Source organism: Erpetoichthys calabaricus, chromosome 16 (genome assembly GCF_900747795.2).
Source record: "Erpetoichthys calabaricus chromosome 16, fErpCal1.3, whole genome shotgun sequence".
NCBI lineage: Eukaryota > Metazoa > Chordata > Cladistia > Polypteriformes > Polypteridae > Erpetoichthys > Erpetoichthys calabaricus.
The window spans coordinates 42884812-42908083 of record NC_041409.2 but is presented as its reverse complement, the minus strand read 5'-3'; the positions used below and the strand labels follow the sequence as shown (position 1 = coordinate 42908083).

Genomic DNA, 23272 nt, shown 5'->3' with positions numbered 1-23272 from the left:
GTTATTCAAACACTGCAAACAAACATTTGTCTCTTTTTCAAAAGTTTAAACTGTGCTCCATGACAAGACAGAGATGACAGTTCTGTCTCGCAATTAAAAGAATGCAAACATATCTTCCTCTTCAAAGGAGTGCGTTTCAGGAGCACAGAATGTCACATAGATAGAGAAAACAATCTCTAGCAAACAAATCAATAGGGCTGTTTGGCTTTTACGTATGCGAAGCACCGCGGCATAAAGCTGTTGTCTATCAGGGGTCTTCATCAGAGGATAATGCTTAGACTTACAAGAATCAAAGGCAATATATAGCAACACATTCAGTGGGGGGGGGTGTGCTGGGGGGGATGGGGGGGTGAGTTTCGGTGACTAAGTCACTAAGTCAGTATGATCAAGGGGGGGGGAGGGTTGAATAGTTTAATTATTGTGTACATGTCCTTCTTAAGTTGGCATATGCTGGATTTATGTCCAAGTGTCTCTTGATGGCGTTTTCATCTGATAGCCAAGACTCGGCCAACTCTGTGGCACTCTTTGTACTGGCCTTAAATTATACTTTTACATTGTCCCAGTTGAATGTGTGTCCTGTCGATTTAGTATGTGCATATATCAAAGATAGTGCGTCCTTTCTTCTGACGGCGTTGCGATGTTCCTGTACACGTGTTGAGATTCTTTTTGACATTTGTCCTATGTATACAGCTGAGCAAGAATTGCATGGAATACTATAAACTGCGTTTCGTGTTTTTAAGTCGATTGTATGCTGATTCCTTTGGCGTCTGCTGTGTAGACTCCGATTAATGAATGTTTTTGAGTATCCGTCATTAATCGGAGTCTACACAGCAGACGCCAAAGGAATCAGCATACAATCGACTTAAATCAGAACCCCCACCCCACCTGGCATTCACTCCCGTATCACCATAATGTGTCAGAAGGCACGGCACGCACCCTGACCAAGTGGGGCATCAGAATAGCACATAAACCCACGAACAATCTGCGCATGGTCCTGTTTAATGCTAAAAACAAGAAATCGACAGCCGAATATATATATGTGTATATGTGTGTGTATTTTATATACATACATACATACATACGTACGTACGTACGTATATATATATATATATATATATATATATATATATATATATATACTAGCAAAATACCCGTGCTTCGCAGCGGAGAATTAGTGTGTTAAAGAGGTTATGTAAACATATATATACACATATATATACATATACACATACATATATATATATATATATATATATATATATATATATATATATAGCAAAATACCCGCGCTTCGCAGCGGAAAAGTAGTGTGTTAAAGAGGTTATGTAAACATATATATACATATATACAGTATATACATATACACATCCACATATACACACACATTATTATATATATATATATATATACACATACACACATATCAACATATATATACACATACATATACACACATACATAAACACACACATACATCCATCCATCCTCTTCATATATACATATATACATACATACATACACAGTGCGTTGTAACATGGGCTGTGATTGTTACATGGGAGGAAGACGACAAATCACAGCTTCCCACTTTCTAATTGGGCCTGTGATTGGTGCTTTGACTGATGCCCAGATCCCACAGTATCTCCCTTTAGGAGTGGTGTTAGGCAAGTGTAATTGAATAGCGGTGCTGCAAGTTTAGCTTTACACCTGTTTTTAAGGCTTATTGACTGAAAGGGGCTTTCATGAAAAAACTTAGGGCTTTGCTACAGGATACACCCTCCACAAGTTAAGGAAGTAAAAATAAAGGTATATATTTCTGTTTTATTTAAACCTTTTAAGTTTGTATGCGGGCGGCATGGTGGCGCAGTGAAAGGTGCCAGTTAGGAGACCCGGGTTCGCTTCCCTGCGTGGAGTTTGAATGTTCTCCCTGTGTCTGTCTGGGTTTCTTCCAGGTACTCCGGTTTCCTCCCACAGTCCAAAGACATGCAGGTTAGGTGCATTGGCGATTCTAAATTGTCCGTGGTGTGTGGGTGTGTGCAACCCTGTGGTGGGCTGGAACCTTGCCCGGGGTTTGTTTCCTGCCTTGTGCCCTGTGTTGGCAGGGATTGGCTCCTGTATTTAGGATATAGCGGGTTGGATAATGGATGAATGGACATTTGTATGCATTGCCCCATTTGCCTGTTTTTGTTTTTTTTCTTTCTTCAGTAATATTTCAGCAAACCCGGAGCTTGTCAGTTCAAATCCTGGTACTGACACCACTGTGTGACCCTGAGGAAGTCGCTTCACCTGCCTGTGCTGCAAAAAGCAAAAGTAATGTAACAAATTGTACCTGAGATGTTGCAAGTTGCTGAAATAAAGGCATAAGTAAAATAGATAAATATGTATTATACACATAGGAACTATTCATTTATTTTCAGTTAAGTCATCTGCAGCAAACCTTTATAAATGAGGGTTTCTCCTTTTTAGATAGTGCAAACTGTTTCTTCTTCATTGAGGTTTTCTCTTGGAGAGCCTTTTTCATTTCATTGAAAATTAAAGCAGCAGCTGCCAAAATATGTAGCTTATTAATTTTTCAACATTGTGTAAAATAACTTTATAAAGTAACATAAAAGGTTTAAATACTGGTTAACCTTTTACAGTAAAATATTACTAAAGAGATACAAAAAAAGTAAAATGCATATGTTGTTTTTCTTTAAGGAGATTAAATATTACTGAAGAAAGAAAAAAAAACTAAAACAGCCAAATGGGGCTATGCATACGAACTTAAAAGGTTTAAATAAAACAGAAATATACACCTTTATTTTTACTTCTTTAATTTGTGGAGGGTGTATCCTGTAGCAAAGCCCTAACTTTTTTCGTGAAAGCCCGTTTCACTCAATAAGTCTTAAAAACAGTTGTAAAGATATTGACAATAAGCTACGCAAACCCACCAAGACATGGAATCGTTTAAATCAAGTATCATTACATCTTCCTTTCTTAAAGAGAAGTAAGGCAGTACTTTTAAGCTTACATATTATATATATATATATATATATATATATATATATATATATATATATATATATATACACATATATATACATATATATACATATATATATATACATATATATATACATACATATATACATATACACATATACATATATATATATATATATATATATATATATATATATATATATATATACATATATATCTATATCTATATCTATATTAAGGATCACTTTTTTTGTGAAGCAGCCTTAACACAGCTTTTCCGCTGTTTTATAAACGAACGCCAAGGAAGGAGCCTTTTTATTAAATGCAAGGGTTCTTCGCTTCTTTTTTTTTTTTCTTTTTTTACGATTGTTATAGTTTCGTTTGTATAGCACGTTGTCAGTTCAGCACTCCAGTTGTAATATGACCAAGCTGTGCAAGCACACTCTTGAGAATACAACGTATAGTTGTACAGGAGAAAAGCAATCTTGCCTGAAATCAATGCAACCTTTTGTAGGTCTATGAACTTAATTTAAACTTTAGGTTTACACGGTGCTTTCTTTCCGAAGTACCTGCACTCATGAATATGTCTGTATGCGTCAGTCGCTCAAATCCCCGCGCTTCGCACTGGCGAAGTACTGCTTTTAAATTTTTATTAAAAAGAAAAGAAAACCTTTTTAAATTGAGAGAAAATATACTAATAACAATTTGTTAAGGATCTGTTTTTTTGTGAAGCTGCCTTTACTCGAGTGATCACTTCGAGCTGACTTGCTGGCTAACCATAAGCGTTACCTGGTAGGTAACCACCCATACAATCAGATTGTGAATCAGACTACGAATGCCGTGAATGTAATTACCCCGATCTACATGCTGTCAAATAAACGAACCACACGCCGTGGCGCAATTTTAGGGGCTTCGCCTCTAGCGCTGACGTCCGAGGTTCGATTCCCGTAAGGGAGTGAAGTGAGTGGGTGGTTACCTACCAGGTAACGCTTATGGTTTGCCAGCAAGTCAGGTAACATCAGCCACGGTGCCTTCAGTTGTGAGAAGCAGATCATAGAATGGATGAAAATAGTTTACTGTCAAATAATGCAAAGAGTACGCGACACGTCTTTCCCCCTTATTCTTGGCTCATCAGGAGTACACACTCACTGCACTCGCTTACGGTAATCGAACCTCGGACGTCAGCACTAGAGGGGCTTCGCAGCGGTTAAGTATTGCTTTTAAATTTTAATTAAGAACCAAAGAAAACCTTTTTAAATTAAGTCTTCAAAAGAGGTGTAAAGATATTGACAATAAGCTACGCAAACCCACCAAGACATGCAATCGTTTAAATCAAGGCGCGAGTCGAAAAACACAATCCCATAATATTAGTTAACGATTAACACATTTCTATATGTATTGTAAGCATACAATATAACTGATAATATGTTGCGCTTATTTATCTGGTGCACCGACATTTTTGTGCATTTAACGGCTGAAATCTAACGTGGTTTGTGCCCTTCAGAATGAAAAGAGTTTGCATTAACCTTTTTAATAAAAGGCGAGCTTTTAAGCCTGAGAAATCACCCCGTAAATGCACACGTTTAATTGCACATGTGTTAATATGTATGCTTACACAGTATTAAAAGACACTCAACAATTAACGTCATTTACCTTCGTTCCCGCATTAAAACTGTAAATCTCTTCCTTGTTTTCAGTTCACGTGATTACGTAGGAGGCGTAATACGTGATGACGCGATACGTGACTCCGCCTCCTCCATTAGAGTATATGGACAAAAAACAGGTTCCAGTTATGACCATTACGCGTAGAATTTTGAAATGAAACCTGCCTAACTTTTGTAAGTAAGCTGTAAGGAATGAGCCTGCCAAATTTCAGCCTTCTACCTACACGGGAAGTTGGAGAATTAGTGATGAGTGAGTCAGTCAGTGAGGGCTTTGCCTTTTATTAGTATATACTAGCAAAATACCCGCGCTTCTCAGCGGAGAATTAGTGTGTTAAAGAGGTTATGTAAACATACATACACATATACATATATATACATACACATATATACATACACTTATACATACATATATATACACACATACATACATACATACATACATACATACATACATATATATACACATATCAACATATATATATACACATACATATACACACATACACATATATACATATATACATACATACATAGTGCGTTGTAACACGGGCTGTGATTGTTACATGGGAGGGAGACGACAAATCACAGCTTCCCGCTTTCTAATCGGGCCTGTGATTGGTGCTTTGACGGATGCCCAGATCCCACAGTATGTCCCCTTAGAAGAGGCGTTAGGCAAGTGTAATTGAATAGCGGTGCTGCAAGTTTAGCTTTACACCTGTTTTTAAGGGTTATTGACTGAAAGGGGCTTTCATGAAAAAACTTAGGGCTTTGCTACAGGATACACCCTCCACAAGTTAAGGAAGTAAAAATAAAGGTATATATTTCTGTTTTATTTAAACCTTTTAAGTTTGTATGCGGGCGGCATGGTGGCGCAGTGAAAGGTGCCAGTTAGGAGACCCGGGTTCGCTTCCCTGCGTGGAGTTTGAATGTTCTCCCTGTGTCTGTCTGGGTTTCCTCCGGGTACTCCGGTTTCCTCCCACAGTCCAAAGACATGCAGATTAGGTGCATTGGCGATTCTAAATTGTCCCTGGTGTGTGTGGGTGTGTGTGCCCTGCGATGGGCTGGCACCTTGCCTGGGGTTTGTTTCCTGCCTTGTGCCCTGTGTTGGCAGGGATTGGCTCCTGTATTTAGGATATAGCGGGTTGGATAATGGATGGATGGACATTTGTATGCATAGCCCCATTTGCCGTTTTCGTTTTTTTTCATTCTTCAGTAATATTTCAGCAAACCCGGAGCTTGTCAGTTCAAATCCTGGTACTGACACCACTGTGTGACCCTGAGGAAGTCACTTCACCTGCCTGTGCTGCAAAAAACAAAAAGTAATGTAACAAATTGTACCTCAGATGTTGCAAGTTGCTGGAATAAAGGCATAAGTCAAATAGATAAATATGTATTATACACATAGGAACTATTCATTTATTTTCAGTTAAGTCATCTGCAGCAAATCTTTATAAATGAGGGTTTCTCCTTTTTAGATAGTGCAAACTGTTTCTTCTTCATTGAGGTTTTCTCTTGGAGAGCTTTTTTCATTTTATTGAAAATTAAAGCAGCAGCTGCCAAAATATGTAGCTTTCTTATTAATTTTTCAACATTGTGTAAAATAAATTTATAAAGTAACATAAAAGGTTTAAATACTGGTTATCCTTTTACACTAAAATATTACTAAAGAGATACAAAAAAAGTAAAATGCATATGTTGTTTTTCTTTAAGGAGAATAAATATTACTGAAGAAAAAAAAAAAAAAACAAAACAAAAACAGCCAAATGGGGCTATGCATACGAACTTAAAAGGTTTAAATAAAACAGAAATATATACCTTTTATTTTTACTTCCTTAACTTGTGGAGGGTGTATCCTGTAGCAAAGCCCTAAGTTTTTTCATGAAAGCCCGTTTCAGTCAATAAGTCTTAAAAACAGGTGTAAAGATATTGACAATAAGCTATGCAAACCCACCAAGACATGCAATCGTTTAAATCAAGGCGCGAGTCGAAAAACACCATCTGATACTATTAGTTAACGATTAACACATTTGTATATGTATTGTAAGCATACAATACAACTGATAATATGTTGCGCTTATTTATCTGGTGTACCGACATTTTTGCGCGTTTAACGGCTGAAATCTAACGTGGTTTGTGCCCTTCAGAATGAAAACAGTTTGCATTTACCTTTTTAATAAAAAGCGAGCATTTAAGCCTGAGAAAATCACTCCGTAAATGCACACGTTTAATTCTTTATCACTTCAAACAACTGAACTATCCAGAACATTTCAGGCATACATCCAGCATTCAAACTATGTATAAAAAGCACAACTGTTAAAGGAATTCAGCATTTCTTAATTGAAAATGTTCCTTTAATCCTCAACATGTCTCAATGAGTCGTTCTGGTGGTTTTACTTGACATTTTGATATTCTGGTTAATTGTGTTTGCAGTTGAGATGTTCTTTCCTGATTTATACTTGTTTTCTCGTTAATATTTGTTTCGCTGGTGTTAGTGTTCTGATTAGAGGTTATTGGTCCTTTGATGTCTCGACGGTTTCTTCTTAGAACAGCTCCTATTACGCAATTCCGTCACATACTGGTCTATTGTTTCTCCGCTTTTCTGGAAACGTAAAAAAACTTGTGCCGCTCAAACGTCACATTGCGCTTTGGGTTGCAATACGTTTCGAATTTTTCAACTATTTTGTTCAATTTCATATTGTCTCCATCTTCTTCAAACTGAAAATTGTTATACACCTCCAGCGCCTGTTCGCCAATTACATGTACAAGCACAGACGCTTTCATTTTTTCACTTTTCCTATCTGCTTCAATCGCAGCAAGATACAACTCGAATCTCTGTTTAAATCTTTTCCAATTTTCAGCTACATTTCCCTTTAACTGGAGATTTGGTGGGGGCTGTAATCCTTCCATATTTTGTTTTCTGTTTTGCTAGAACGTCTTAGCGCTTTCTGACCACGTTTTCGGGTTACTCACAGACACGAGACTCGTTCAAAAGCTGAACCTCTTCTTCACATTCCTCTTCCAATCCGCCACTTCTGACACCATGTAGTGATCTTGTTAGGTTCGTAGTTTATTCAATACACAGGATTGAAAGATATAATAACTTTTTAATAGACAGACTTTAGAGACATTTACTGTACAAGTTACTACTCGTTCTTTAGTTCACGCCCATTCTCCTACTTGCATCGGCATTCACAGGCATTACTAATCATTCTGTAAGTATCCCTTAATAGACCTTACTAATCAACTATCATTATAAAATCCAACGTGGTTTGTGCCCTTCAGAATGAAAACAGTTAGCATTTACCTTTTTAATAAAAGGCGAGCTTTTAAGCCTGAGAAATCACCCCGTAAATGCACACGTTTAATTGCACATGTGTTAATATGTATGCTTACACAGTATTAAAAGACACTCAAAAATTAACGTCATTTACATTGGTTCCCGCGTTTGACTCGTGCTGTAAATCTCTTCCTTGTTTTTAGTTCACGTGATTACGTAGGAGGCGTGATGACGCGATACTTGACTCCGCCTCCTCCATTAGAGTATATGGACAAAAAACAGGTTCCAGTTATGACCATTACGCGCAGAATTTCGAAATGAAACCTGCCTAACTTTTGTAAGTAAACTGTAAGGAATGAGCCTTCCAAATTTCAGCCTTCTACCTACACGGGAAGTTGAAGAATTAGTGATGAGTGAGTGAGTCAGTCAGTCAGTCAGTGAGGGCTTTGCCTTTTATTAGTATAGATATATATATATAGATATATATAGATATATAGATATATATATATATATATATATATATATTTGCAGCTGGAGATCCACAAAGGGAGAAAAAATGAATCACGTATCAAAGTAGGGGTCTTCATCAAAGGATAATGCTTAGACTTACAAGAATCAAAGGCAATATATAGCAACACATTAAGTGTTTGAGGTGACTAAGTCAGTATGATCAAGTGGGGGGGGGGGGGGGTTTGTATAGTTTATTTATTATGTACATGTTCTTCTTAAGTTAGCATATGCTGGATTTATGTCCAAGTGTCTGTTGATGGCGTTTTCATTTGATAGCCAAGATTCGGCCAATTCTCTGGCACTTTTAGTACTGGCCTTAAATTTTACTTTTATATTGTCTCAGTTGAATGTGTGTCCTGTTTTAGTATGTGCATAGATCAATGATAGTGCGTCCTTTCTTCTGACGGCGTTGCGATGTTCCTGTACACGTGTTGAGATTCTTTTTGAAGTTTGTCCTATGTATACCACTGAGCAAGAATTGCATGGGATACTATAAACTGCGTTTCGTGTTTCTGCTGTCGATTTCTTGTTTTTGGCATTAAAGAGGACTGTGCGCAAATTGTTTGTGGGTTTGTGTGCTATTCTGACGCCCCACTTGGTCAAGATGCGCGCTGTACCTTCTGACACCTTGTGGTGATAAGGGAGTGAGTGCCAGGTGGGGTGGGGGTTCTGATTTAAGTCAATTGTTTGCTGATTTATTTGGCGTCTCCTGTGTAAGCTAGGATTAATGAATGTTTTTGAGTATCCATTTGAGGTGAAAAGGTGGAAGAGATAGCGTCTCTCATTAATTTTTGTTTCCTTAGTATTACAATGAGTGTGGACTCGTCTGAATAGGGTTTTCACACAGCTCCGTTTATGAGATACCGGGTGGTTGCTGGTGAAGTGTAAAATCTTGTCTGCGTAGCATTCTTTGCGGTAAACACTTGTGGTCAGGGTGGCGTCATTATTTCTTTTGATGTAGATGTCCAGGAAGCTGATGTGTCGGTTCATTTCTTTTTCCATTGTGAACTGGATTGCGGGGAATATTGTGTTGATATGATTGTAGAACTCGTTCAGCTGGTCCTGTTTTAGTATGACGAATGTGTCGTCTACATAGCGTATCCAAATTTTGGGTGTGATCTGGGATAAAGCCATGTTTTCAAATCGCTGCATTACCAGTTCCGCTAGGAGTCCTGATAACGGCGATCCCATTGGCATGCCTTCTTTCTGAGTGTAATACTTGCCGTTGAAATGAAAGTGAGTTTTTTGGGAAAGTGATATTAGGTGCATTATGTCTTTGATGGACAGTTTGGTTCTTGTCTCTATGGTGGGGTCGCTATCCAGTCTCATTAATAGTGTTTCTGTGGCCAGATGAATCGGAATCATGGTATATAGCGATACAACATCAAACGAGACCATGATCTCGTCCTCGGCGATGGATACGTCTTTCAAGCGCTGTAATGCCGACTCCGCGCTGTTAACAGAATAATCCGAGTCGTAAGTTAAATGTTTGAGTTTTGGAAAAGTCTTTTTGATAAGTTGTATGATGGTCCGCCTATTAGGCTAACAACTGGTCTGTATTTCAGTGGTGTTTTATGTATTTTTGGGAGTCCATAAAATTCAGGGCAGTTAGCATCGTTGGATTTCATTTTGTGAAAGTCCTGTGCATCCAGGCGGTTACAATTTCAGAGTTTAGTCAGAGTATAGTTTATTTTATTCTGTGTAGTTTTTGTTGGGTCATTATTCAGCTGTTGATAAGTGTTAGCGTTGGAAAGCATTTCTTCCATAGCTGTGGTGTATTGTTCTTTGTCTAGGATGACAGTTGCACCTCCTTTGTCGGCTGGTGTAATAATGATGCTGTTGTCATTCCGTAACGATCTTAGAGCTTTCTGTTCACTTGCCAGAATATGTGTGGTCGGTTGTCCTGTGTGTAGCTGGCTGGCGACATTGCATCTTATTTCTTGTGCATGTTCTGTCGGTATTTTTTTTTCGGTTACTAAGATGTGTTCCAAGGAACCGAGGAAGTTCATGTCAGATGCGTCTTTGTAACTGAATTTTAATCCTCTGGAGAGAATATTGTGTTCTGTGGTGGACAGCCGTCTTTTGGATAGGTTGTGTACTCCGGATTGGGGTTTGTTCATGTGTTGATTTCCAGTGAGTTTATCCCATTTTCTGTTGAGTGTATGTTGTTTAGAAATACAGTTTTTGGAAGCGGTGTCCTGGATCCTTTTGGTCCATTCCTCCATAATCGTTTTCACATATATATATATATATATATATATATACACACATACATATACACACATACATACATACATACATACATATACAGTAATCCCTCACTGTGTCGCGCTTCGCCTTTCGCGGCTTCACTCTATCGCGGATTTTATATGTAAGCATATTTAAATATATATCGCAGATTTTTTGCTGGTTAGATAGATAGATAGATAGATAGATAGATAGATAGATAGATAGATAGATAGATAGATAGATAGATAGATACTTTATTAATCCCAATGGGTTCGCGGATTTCTGCGGACAATGGGTCTTTTAATTTCTTGTACATGCTTCCTCAGTTGGTTTGCCCAGTTGATTTCATACAAGGGACGCTATTGGCAGATGGCTGAGAAGCTACCCAACTTACTTTTCTCTCTCTCTCTCTCTCTCTCGCGCTTACTTTCTCTGATCCTGACATAGGGGGATTGAGCAGGGGGGCTGTTCGCACACCTAGACGATACGGACGCTCGTCTAAAAATGCTGAAAGATTATCTTCACATTGCTACCTTCTGTGCAGCTGTTTCGTGAAGTGACATGCTGCACGGTGCTTCGCATACTTAAAAGCTCGAAGGGCACATATTGATTTTTGATTGTTTGTTTTTCTCTGTCTCTCTCTACCTCTCTGTCTCTCTCTTTCTCTGCTCCTGACGGAGGGGGTGTGAGCTGCTGCCTTCAACAGCTTTGTGCCGCGGTGCTTCGCATACTTAAAAGCCAAACAGCCCTATTGATTTGTTTGCTTTTCTCTATCTCTCTGACATTATCTGCTCCTGACGCGCACTCCTTTGAAGAGGAAGATATGTTTGCATTCTTTTAATTGTGAGACAGAACTGTCATCTCTGTCTTGTCATGGAGCACAGTTTAAACTTTTGAAAAAAAGAGACAAATGTTTGTTGTTTGTTTGCAGTGTTTGAATAACGTTCCTGTCCCTCTACAACCTCCTGTGTTTCTGCGCAAATCTGTGACCCAAGCATGACAATATAAAAATAACCATATAAACATATGGTTTCTACTTCGCGGATTTTCTTATTTCGCGGGTGGCTCTGGAACGCAACCCCCGCGATGGACGAGGGATTACTGTATATATATATATATATATATATATACATATACACATACATACATACATACATATATATATATACATACATACAGTTAGGTCCATAAATATTTGGACAGAGACTTTTTTTCAAATTTTGGTTCTGTACATTACCACAATGAATTTGAAATGAAACAACTCAGATGCAGTTGAAGTGCAGACATTCAGCTTTAATTCAGTGGGGTGAACAAAACGATGGCATAAAAATGTGAGGCAACTAAAGCATTTTTTTTTAACACAATCCCTTCATTTCAGGGGTTCAAAAGTTATTGGACAATTGACTCAAAGCTATTTCATGGGCAGGTGTGGGCAAGTCCGTCATTATGTCATTATCAATTAAGCAGATAAAAGGCCTGGAGTTGATTTGAGGTGTGGTGCTTGCATGTGGAAGATTTTGCTGTGAACAGACAACATGTGGTCAAAGATGCTCTCCGTGCAGGAGAAAGAAGCCATCCTTAAGCTGCGAAAACAGAAAAAACCCATCCGAGAAATTGCTACAATATTACGAGTGGCAAAATCTACAGTTTGGTACACCCTGAGAAAGAAAGCAAGCACTGGTGAACTCAGCAACGCAAAAAGACCTGGACGTCCATGGAAGACGACAGTGGTGGATGATCGCAGAATCATTTCCATGGTGAAGAGAAATCCCTTCACAACAGCCAACCAAGTGAACAACACTCTCCAGAGAGTAGGCGTATCGATATCCAAGTCTACCATAAAAAGAAGGCTGCATGAAAGTAAATACAGAGGGTGCACCGCAAGGTGCAAGCCACTCATAAGCCTCAAGAATAGAAAGGCTAGATTGGACTTTGCTAAAGAACATCTAAAAAAGCCAGCACAGTTCTGGAAAAACATTCTTTGGACAGATGAAACCAAGATCAACCTCTACCAGAATGATGGCAAGAAAAAGTAAGGAGAAGGCGTGGAACAGCTCATGATCCAAAGCATACCACATCATCTGTAAAACACGGTGGAGGCAGTGTGATGGCTTGGGCGTGCATGGCTGCCAGTGGCACTGGGACACTAATGTTTATTGATGATGTGACACAGGACAGAAGCAGCCAAATGAATTCTGAGGTGTTCAGAGACATACTGTCTGCTCAAATCCAGCTAAATGCAGTCAAATTGATTGGGCGGTGTTTCATGATACAGATGGACAATGACCCAAAACATACAGCCAAAGCAATCCAGGAGTTTATTAAAGCAAAGAAGTGGAAAATTCTTGAATGGCCAAGTCAGTCACCTGATCTTAACCCAATTGAGCATGCATTTCACTTGTTGAAGACTAAACTTCAGACAGAAAGGCCCACAAACAAACAGCAACTGAAAGCCGCTGCAGTAAAGGCCTGGCAGAGCATTAAAAAGGAAGAAACCCAGCATCTGGTGATGTCCATGAGTTCAAGACTTCAGGCTGTCATTGCCAGCAAAGGGTTTTCAACCAAGTATTAGAAATGAACATTTTATTTCCAGTTATTTAATTTGTCTAATTACTTTTGAGCCCCTGAATATACAGTACATACACACACACATACACACATAATATTATATATATATATATATATATATATATATATATATATATATATATATATATATATATATATATATATATATAGATATAGATATATATATACACACACACGCACACACACACACACACACACACACACACACACACACACACACACACACAGTACTGTGCAAAAGTTTTAGGCAGATGTGAAAAAATGCTGTAAACAAAGAATGCTTTCAAAAATGGAAGTGTTACTCATTTATTTTCATCAATCAGCAAAATGCAGTGAATGAACAAAAGATAAATCTAAATCAAATCAATTAATCTAGGTACACTTGCACACAGTTTTTGAAGGAACTAAGCTGGTAGGTTGTTCCAAACATCTTGGAGAACTAACCACAGATCTTCTGTGGATGTAGGCTTCCTCACATCCTTCTGTCTCTTCATGTAATCCCAGACACACTCAATGATGTTGAGATCAGGGCTCTGTTGGAGCCATACCATCACTTCCAGGACTTCTTGTTCTTCTTCACGCTGCAGATAGTTCTTAATGACTTTGGCTGTATGCTTGGGGTCATTGTCCTGCTGCAGAATAAATTTGGGGCCAATCATATGCCTCCCTTATGGTATTGCATGATGGATAAGTATCTGCCTGTATTTCTCAGCATTGAGAACACCATTAATCCTGATCAAATCTCCAACTCCATTTGCAGAAATGCAGCTCCAAATGTTCAAGGAACCTCCACCATGCTTCACTGTTGCCTGCAGACACTCATTATTGTACCGCTCTCCAGCCCTTCGACGAACAAACTGCCTTCTGCTATAGCCAAATATTTCAAATTTTGACTCATCAGTCCAGAGCACCTGCTGCCATTTTTCTGCACCCCAGTTCCTATGTTTTCGTGCATACTTGAGTCGCTTGGCCTTGTTTCCACGTCGGACGTATGGCTTTTTGCCTGCAACTCTTCCATGAAGACCACTTCTGGCTAGACTTCTCCGGACAGTAGATGGGTATACCTGGGTCCCACTGGTTTCTGCCAGTTCTGAGCTGATGGCACTGCTGGACATCTTCCGATTTCGAAGGATAATAAGCTTGATGTGCCTTTCATCTGCTGCACTAAGTTTCCTTGGCTGACCACTGCGTTTACGATCCTCAACGTTGCCCGTTTCTTTGTGCTTCTTCAAAAGAGCTTGAACAGCACATCTTGAAACACCAGTCTGCTTTGAAATCGTTGTCTGGGAGAGACCTTGCTGATGCAGTATAACTGCCTTGTGTCTTGTGGCTGTGCTCAATCTTGCCATGACATGAAACTGTCTTCCACAACCTCACCTTGGTAGCAGAGTTTGGCTGTTCCTCACCCAGTTTTAAGCCTCCTACACAGCCGTTTCTGTTTCAGTTAATGACTGTTTCAACCTACGTGCGACATAGATGATCATTAGCATCTGTTTGGTATAACTGGTTTATCATACACCCGACTATAATCCTACAAAATCCCTGACTTTGTGCAAGTGTACCTACAAGAATTGATGCTGGTTTGAAGGCAAAAGGTAGTAACACCAAATATTGATTTGATTTAGATTTTTTTTTTGTTCGCTCACTTTGCGTTTTGTAAATTGATAACAATAAACAATCATTATTTATATATTTCTGAAAGCATTCTTTGTTTACAGCATTTTTTCCCACAGTTCTGTATATATATATATAAAAAAAATTTATATTATATAAATAAATATATATATATATATATATATAAATATATATATATATATATAAATATATATATATATATATATATGGAAGAGAAGGTCTGTGATACAGTTTGCATATTTGCAGCTGTCTCGCGTATCATAAAGTAGTTTTTATTCCTGAGCTTTCAACCCCTGCCAGGGGTTTTCATCAGAGGATAATACTTAGACTTACAAGAATCAAAGACAATATACAGCAAAAAAATTACATTTTGGGGCTGGGGGGGTGGTCTGAGGTTTTTAAGTCAGTGTGATCAGGATGTTGTTTATTATGAATATGTTCATCTTAAGTTTGCATATTCTGGATTTATGTCCAAGTGTCTGTTGATGGCGTTCTCATTTGATAACCAGGATTCGGCCAGCTCTCTGGCACTTTTAGTACTGGCCTTGAATTTTACTTGTACATTTTCCCAGTTAAATGTATGTCCTGTTGATTTAGTATGCGTATAGATCAATGATAGTGAGTCCTTTCTTCTGACAGCTTTGCGATGTTCCTGTATACGGACAATGTACAAGTAAAAAGACTAATATCATGGTAACTAAAGCACACTAACAGCCAGAGACTCCCTCTTATAGAGTAAATACAGGAAAATAAAGTAGGAGCTTTAAATTATTTAATTTCTTGCAAGTCAAAACTGAAAACTAACCAGGTTAAAATCACTTTTCTTACCTGCACTTTGGAGCTACTGGGGGTGAGCAAGTTTAAACCCCCTTCCTTCTTTTTCCTACAGCATAATACAAAAAGTGCTCATCTCTCAAAACCTACGGACCTATTACCTGTCTGCCTAAGCTCTACAATACTGCCTGCATAACAATATATTCACCCACATCAATGAAAAAAAAAAACATACTTACAGAGCAAAAATGCTGCCGAAGGCAAGACATGCATTGACTCTATGATACTCCAAGCAGACATGCCAAAAAAAAAACCCTACACACAGGTTTCATTGACTACTAGATGGCATTTGAAAGTGTCACACACACAGCTAGTACAACTTGCACTTATACAAGTTACACCCCATATTCATGCACTACTTACAAACATTAATGGGACACTATGTACATATTAACATTACATCAATACACAAAACAGACGAGGCATCTTTCAGGGAGACTCACTGAGCCATCTATGACTGTATTTTGCTCTCAACTAACTATAAAACAAAGTAAACAATAAATATAAAAAAAAAAAAGTCAAAAAACCTCCTACAGTTCACCTTACACATCTATTCCATAAATAATGACAAAGATATCTATTATAATAAAAAAATCCTGGGACAAGACATGACTTTTTCAGAGAGATACTTTGTGCCAAGAGACGAGACTTTGTACCAAGAGATTTAACCACACCCAGGGCCAGAAATAAAAGACAAAGCGTAGATGACAAAGTAGAATGTCGTAAAGACGGGCAGAGTAGGTTAGAGATAATGAAAGTACTAAAATTCGAAAGTCTCAAAAAATGACTGTAAAGATCGCATTAGTGCAAACAAATGGAAATTATTACTCGGGGAGATAAGGGAAAAGCGAAAAGAGATTGAATATATTGTTCAGATTTAAACGTTAAGTCGGAGACTTGTAGATCATCTAATTCGTTTTGCCATCAGGGAAAAGTAGTGTTTCGTCCCAATGAAAAGGTGTATCCGCGAGAATTAAAAGATTTGTTGTTTGGCGAAAGTGAAATTCACATACACAAGCGGCAGACACGTAAAGTATCTGGCGCATAGCACAGGCCGGTGGGGTGGCAATATATCAGAACAAAAATGATTACACTAATTACTAGAAATAATCAAAATATATGTTTGCAAGACATACATGTGGAATTTAGACTGAACAAATGTAAACAAATTTAAAGGGAATCCTTACAGAAGGGAGGTATAACCTTGAAAATGGCAACTAAATATTGACCATGGCAGATGAACTATACAAATACATTGGTTCCAACAGGGCAAACATATACAACACAAATTAAATATAGTCACACAAAAACAAACATACATCACATTTTTCACAAATACTCAACACATCTACAGTACATGCACGCTACACATTTAAAGCCATCAATATATACACCATACCAATACTCATATACTCTTTAAGATTTACTCACTGGTCACAAACAGACTTACCACAGCTCCAAAGAAAAACCAAGCACTACTACTCACGACACCACCCTAAAGCAAACATAGAACAACTCACTCACATGCTAAGGGAAGATCAAGTTACAAACATAAAGAACTACAGAAAATATATTCTTAAAAATGCTAAGCTACATTAAATACAGTATATGCAGATATTTCCACAAAGAACAAGAAACAATTCAATACAAAGGTTATAAACTACTGACACACACAAACACAGCCAGATGGTAAACATTAGACATCAATTGGCACTACAACACAAACTAGTAGGCACATACAAACCACATTAAAAATACACCCCACCACAGTGCTAAAAATACCATACAAACTATACTGGGACAGAACTATTGCGACAGATGAAAACTACCCATCAAAACAGACCAGACAGGACACTGATAAACAATTAAAAACAAACTACATACATTACTGACACTGTCATACCAAAATCAACTTACAAAATACACATACAAATAAAAGGCAGATGTATGAGAAGAACAGAAGAAACATACCACTTGTGGAGAATGGACAAGGCGATGATTGTGCTCAGTGTTGTATACTCCACTGGTATCATCCCATATATACTACACAAATGTCTACATACATTACATGTAAAGAAATACATAGGCAAAAACTACAGAAAGCACCCATGTTAAATATGTCACACAGTGTGGAAATTACTTAACACAAACAAAATCCCCTAAAAAACATACACACACACACCACATAAAACTGCCTTGTCTTGAACTGGGCCCCATATACTGTAGGCTGTAGAAACTAGACTGTCCCAGAACATATTTTGAAGAGCAGTAATAATAAACAAAAAAAAACTGACCCCAAGAGAGACTCTAGTGTGACTATTTCTTACAAATCCTTCTTCATTCAATTTGGAAAGCTCAGAGGAGCTTTGCATGAGGATTTCTTGCTGCCTCTCCTGTTCACAGATCTGATCAATCATTCGGTTACTTCTCTGCTCATTTCCAACTGCATATGGGTGAAGGGGAGGGTGCAAGCAACAATCCTGTAAAAAGAAAGAATCAAAAGTGGATAGTGAAGAGACTGCAGATATAAAATGGGAGCTACTGAAAATATATATAATCAAAGGAAGAGTCAAGCAGAATGAGAAACAGTCCTGGTAAGGTATAAGGATTAACACAAATTTCTGCATCACGAAGAAAAACAATATAAATTTTTGACTATAAAGCAATAAAAAAATACTTATTCTATATATACCCACACACATAGTATACTGTACATACGCATTGATTTGCAGACGTTTTAGGCAACCCAAGAAAAATCAAGTTGTTTGGACAGCAAGTGGGTGTTTGCTTTTGAAATCACTATAACATTAAAATAAATACAAGCAAATATTGATGCAACAAAAAGTAATAGAAATACCTTTTCTGAACACTTATTAATACCTTATGGGATGCCTAGAACACCATGTTTGGCTCCCAAACCTTCTTCTGATCACCCCTACCAGTCCACAAGATTAACTCAAATTAGGGATGAAGTGTGGCGTAGCGGTTAAGGCTTTGGCATTAAAAACAGATGTTGTGGGTTCAAATTGCACAACTTGCTTGGCAATGCGCAGGTCACTTCACCTGCCTGTGTTCCAAATGGCAAAACAAATGTAACCAATTTAATCTTAAAATGTTGCAAACTGCCTTGGATAAAAGGCATCAGCCAAATGTATAAATAATAAAATAATGAATGAGGTAGTGATTAGTTGAACCAGTGTGCTTCTGGTTACAATTTAATAAATAATTTGGTATAGTATTGTAACCTCGGATGCTAGAGACCCTTGATATAAGGTTCAGCAACAACAATTACTGACAGAAATTTTTGGGGGTGGGGGGGGGGGGGGGGTTATATCAACAATGTCAGTCAGCAATCAGTTGTACACCAAAGAATATTTTCCAGATGAGATGATCAAGCCATCAATGAAATTTGAAACAAATGAGCAAGTTGAATGCAGAAAATACACCCCAAAAGATAGCTGCTGATGATCAGTACTTAAAACATCACTTACTTAAAAGCACAGAAGAAAATCCAGTGAACAGCCTGTTTGGTGCCTGGCACCAAAGAACACACGATCCAGCACTGGATAAGCTGGTGTATGCTCTCAGAAAGAAAAGAAAAAAGGATTTTGACTGAGAAATGAGACAGACATGCACTGCCTCCTTCACTGCCTGATCAGTGGTGAACTGACAGCCTTTTCAAGCGTTTGGGTGAAGTGGACAAACAGGATGGGTATAGTCGTTCAACAACACTTCTACTCCGACTTCAAATCTACAAAGTTTGCTGCAGACTACTGGCTTTTTCTTCAGCATATCACAGTAACCAATGCAGTTTACTCCTGAAACCTCTAGATACAATGTTACAGTATACAATCCTACAAATCCCAAAAACTTTAAGCATTGATTTTTCTACTGTTGCTTGCATCCTGAATTTAATCTTCATAGGTGATGTATAGTAGTATGCTTCACTTTAACGCTTTGGTATCTGCAAGGAGGCTTGTAGTGGAGAAATCATGTTTTATAGCCACTGAAAACATAGCATATGTCTGAAAAATGAATTCATAATAATGTGTTTTTCAGTTCACATTGTTAGAACTGATTGTCCACAAATCTGAGGGGGTTAAAAAAAAAAAAAAAAAAAAAAAAAAAAAAAAAGCCTGTCATAGAAGATTTGGAGGAGACATCCATGACAGATTTGCAGATGGGTCACTATCTCATCAACGATTATGATAGATAGATAGATAGATAGATAGATAGATAGATAGATAGATAGATAGATAGATAGATAGATAGATAGATAGATAGATAGATAGATAGATACTTTATTAATCCCCAAGGCAGGTGTAATAGTCAATAACATTGTATAATGTTACTGTTTACACCCCCCCCCCCCCCCCCCCCGAGGTGGAATTGATGAGTCGCATAGTGTGGGGGAGGAATGATCTCATTCTGTCAGTGGACCAGGAGATGATACTGTTCAGTGGATGCAGTGGATTCTCCATGATTGACAGGAGCCTGCTCAGCGCCTGTCGCTCCACCACGGATGTCAAACTGTCCAGCTCCATGCCTACAATAAAGACTGCCTTCCTCACCAGTTTGTCTAGGCGTGAGGCGTCCCTTTTCTTTATGCTGCCTCTCCAGCACACCACCACGTAGAAGAGGGCGCTCGCCACAACCGTCTGACAGAACATCTGCAGCATCTTACTGCAGATGTTGAAAGATTCCAGCCTTCTAAGGAAGTATAGTCGGCTCTGTCTTCTCTTGCACAGAGCATCAGTATTGGCAGTCCAGTCCAGTTTATCATCCAGCTGCACTCCCAGGTATTTATAGGTCTGTACCCTCTGCACACAGTCACCTCTGATAATCACAGGGTCCGTGAGGGGCTTGGGCCTCCTAAAATCCACCACTAGCTCTTTGGTTTTGCTGGTGTTCAGTTGTAAGTGGTTTGAGTCGCACCATTTAACAAAGTCCTTGATTAGGTTCCTATACTCCTCCTCCTGCCCACTCCTGATGCAGCCCACGATAGCAGTGTCATCAGTGAACTTTTGCTCGTGGCAGGACTCCTAGTTGTATTGGAAGTCCAATATATATATAGGCTGAACAGGACCAGAGAAAGCACAGTCCCCTGTGGCGCTCCTGTGCTGCGGACCACAATGTCAGACCTGCAGTTCCCGAGACGTACATACTGAGGTCTGTCTGTAAGATGGTTCACGATCCACGCCACCAGGTATGAATTTACTCCCATCTCTGTCAGCTTGTCCCCAAGGAGCAGAGGTTGGATGGTGTTGAAGGTGCTAGAGAAGTCCAGAAACATAATTCTTACTGCACCACTGTCTCTGTCCAAGTGGGAGAGGGATTGGTGTAGCATGTAGATGATGGCATCTTCCGCTCCCACCTTCTCCTGGTATGCGAACTGCAGAGGGTCGAGGACGTGGCGGACCTGTGGCCTCAGGTGGTGAAGCAGTAGCTGCTCCATGGTCTTCATCACATGTGACATCAGGGCGATAGGCCTGAAGTCATTCAGCTCACTAGGACGTGATACATTTGAGACTGGGGTGATGCAAGATGTTTTCCAAAGCCTTGGGACTCTCCCCTGTTCCAGGCTCAGGTTGAAGATGCGCTGTAGAGGACTCCCCAGCTCCAACACACAGATCTTCAGCAGTCGTGCCGATACTCCATCTGGACCCACTGCTTTGCTGGCACGAAGTCCCCTCAGCTCTCTGCTTACCTGGGCTGCTGTAACTGTGGGTGGGGGAAAAACTCTCTCCTATGCTGGTACCAGCAGAAGGATGGGTGGAGGATGCAGTACTCTGAGGTGAGAGTGGGTTAGGGTGGTCAAACCTGCTAAAAAAGTTGATCAGGTTTGCTTTCTCCCTGTCTCTCTCGATGGAGGCACCCCGCTTCGACTGCAGCCAGTGATGATCTTCATCCCATCCCACACTTCCTTCAGGCTGTTATTCTGCAACTTTTGCTCCAGTTTTCTCCTGTACAGCTCCTTCGCCGCCCTGAGCTGGACTCTAAGTTCCTTGAGCTCATGCTGATCACCGCCTGGACTGGCAACCTGATTGGTCATCTGTGACACTTGTGTGGCCATTCATGATCTTGTTAACCCATTCATATACACTTTGTTGAAGCAAATCATTGCTTCCATACGGTGTTGAAACCTGACCATGGATCTGTGCTCCTAATATACAATACCTTCAGCCCATTTAAAAAAAAACACACACAACAGTATGCTGCCCTTTTGTGGTGTATATGGAAAGGGGAGAGTCCAATTTATCAATGGTATAATACACCAAAAATTAGCCAGACCAGTCTGAGCTTGTGTTGCAGCATCTCAAACAAGTCAAGAATTAGATAAGTATCACATTATAATGTAAAGTGTATTAGGGCTGCTGATTAAATCGCAGGTAACACATGCCGAAGTTGCTGGATATCATGGAGGGCCTGCACACTGGCACTGTGAGTGCTGTGCAGACTGGAGGCAGAACCTCTGAATTTTTCCCCATTTGATTCTGGGGTTTGTCAGGGGTGTGTTCTTGCTCCTACTCTATTCAATGCTTGCATGGATTGGGTGTTGGGCAGGGTCATTGGGACCATTGGCTGTGGGTTATCTGTCAGTGAAGAAAGATTGACTGATCTTGACTTTTCCGACGAGGATGTGATCTTCGCGGAGCCAATGGAGGCTCTGATTGGTTCGAGGAGTCCGAGTGTCTAAGTGTACAAGTGTCCTGGATAAAAACCAAGATCCAGGTCTTCATTTATCTCTTGGATACAGCCATCGGCTGTGTGTCTGTCTGAAGAAACAGAGTGTGACCCTTTGAGAGATTTACTTGCCTCAGCAGCAACATTCATGTCTATGGTGACTCTTCCTATGAAGTCAGTAGACTGATTGAGAATCCATGAGTCATGAAGTTGCTGGAAAACGGTGTGTGGTGCTCCCAATATCTCTGCAAAAGGATGAAGGTCCAAGTCTTTAGAGTCCTGGTGCTTCCTGTTTTGCTATAACATTGCGAGACATTGATGTTATTCAGTGAATTGAGACAAAGACTGGACTTCTTCGGTACCGTGTCTCTTAGGAGAATCCTTGGGTACCACTGGTTTGACTTTGTGTCGAATGAGCAGTTCCTCACACAGTCCCGAATGAGGCACTACAGCCACGTGGTATGATTCCCTGAGGGTGATCCGGCTCGCAGGATCCTCATTGCCGAGGACCCAAGTGGGTGGACCAGGTCAAGGGGACACCTATGTAACACCTGGCTGTGGCAGATAAGTGGTCATTTCCAGGGGTTGGGACTGGACTGGATGTCTGCCTGTGGCGGGGTTGTCAACCAGGATTCCGAGTTGTTTCATCATGTTCTGGGTGCGGCAACACGCTGTATCAGTGCATGCACCCCAACCTGAACTGACCAAAACGATTTAATTAAATCTGTTAATCATGTTAAATCTGTCATGAATTTAGCAACAGACTATACTAAAATGAACTCATTAACACTTGAGAATTAAAAGTATAACATTAATATGAAATATAACACAACTGTTGATAATTAGCATAGGCACTCGACTAGAAATTACT

The 23272-nt window shown here is 39.4% G+C and overlaps 1 protein-coding gene across 1 annotated transcript in view; it reads right to left on the bottom strand.

Moving 5' to 3' along the window:
- The window catches only part of LOC114666348 (nectin-4-like), a 95393-nt gene that overhangs the window by 15164 nt on the left and 56957 nt on the right, over window positions 1-23272 (bottom strand). Inside the window, exon 11 of the mRNA XM_028821168.2 lies at window positions 18012-18197. Coding sequence (XP_028677001.1) covers window positions 18012-18197 — 186 coding nt within the window. The remainder of the gene's footprint in view (window positions 1-18011; window positions 18198-23272) is intronic.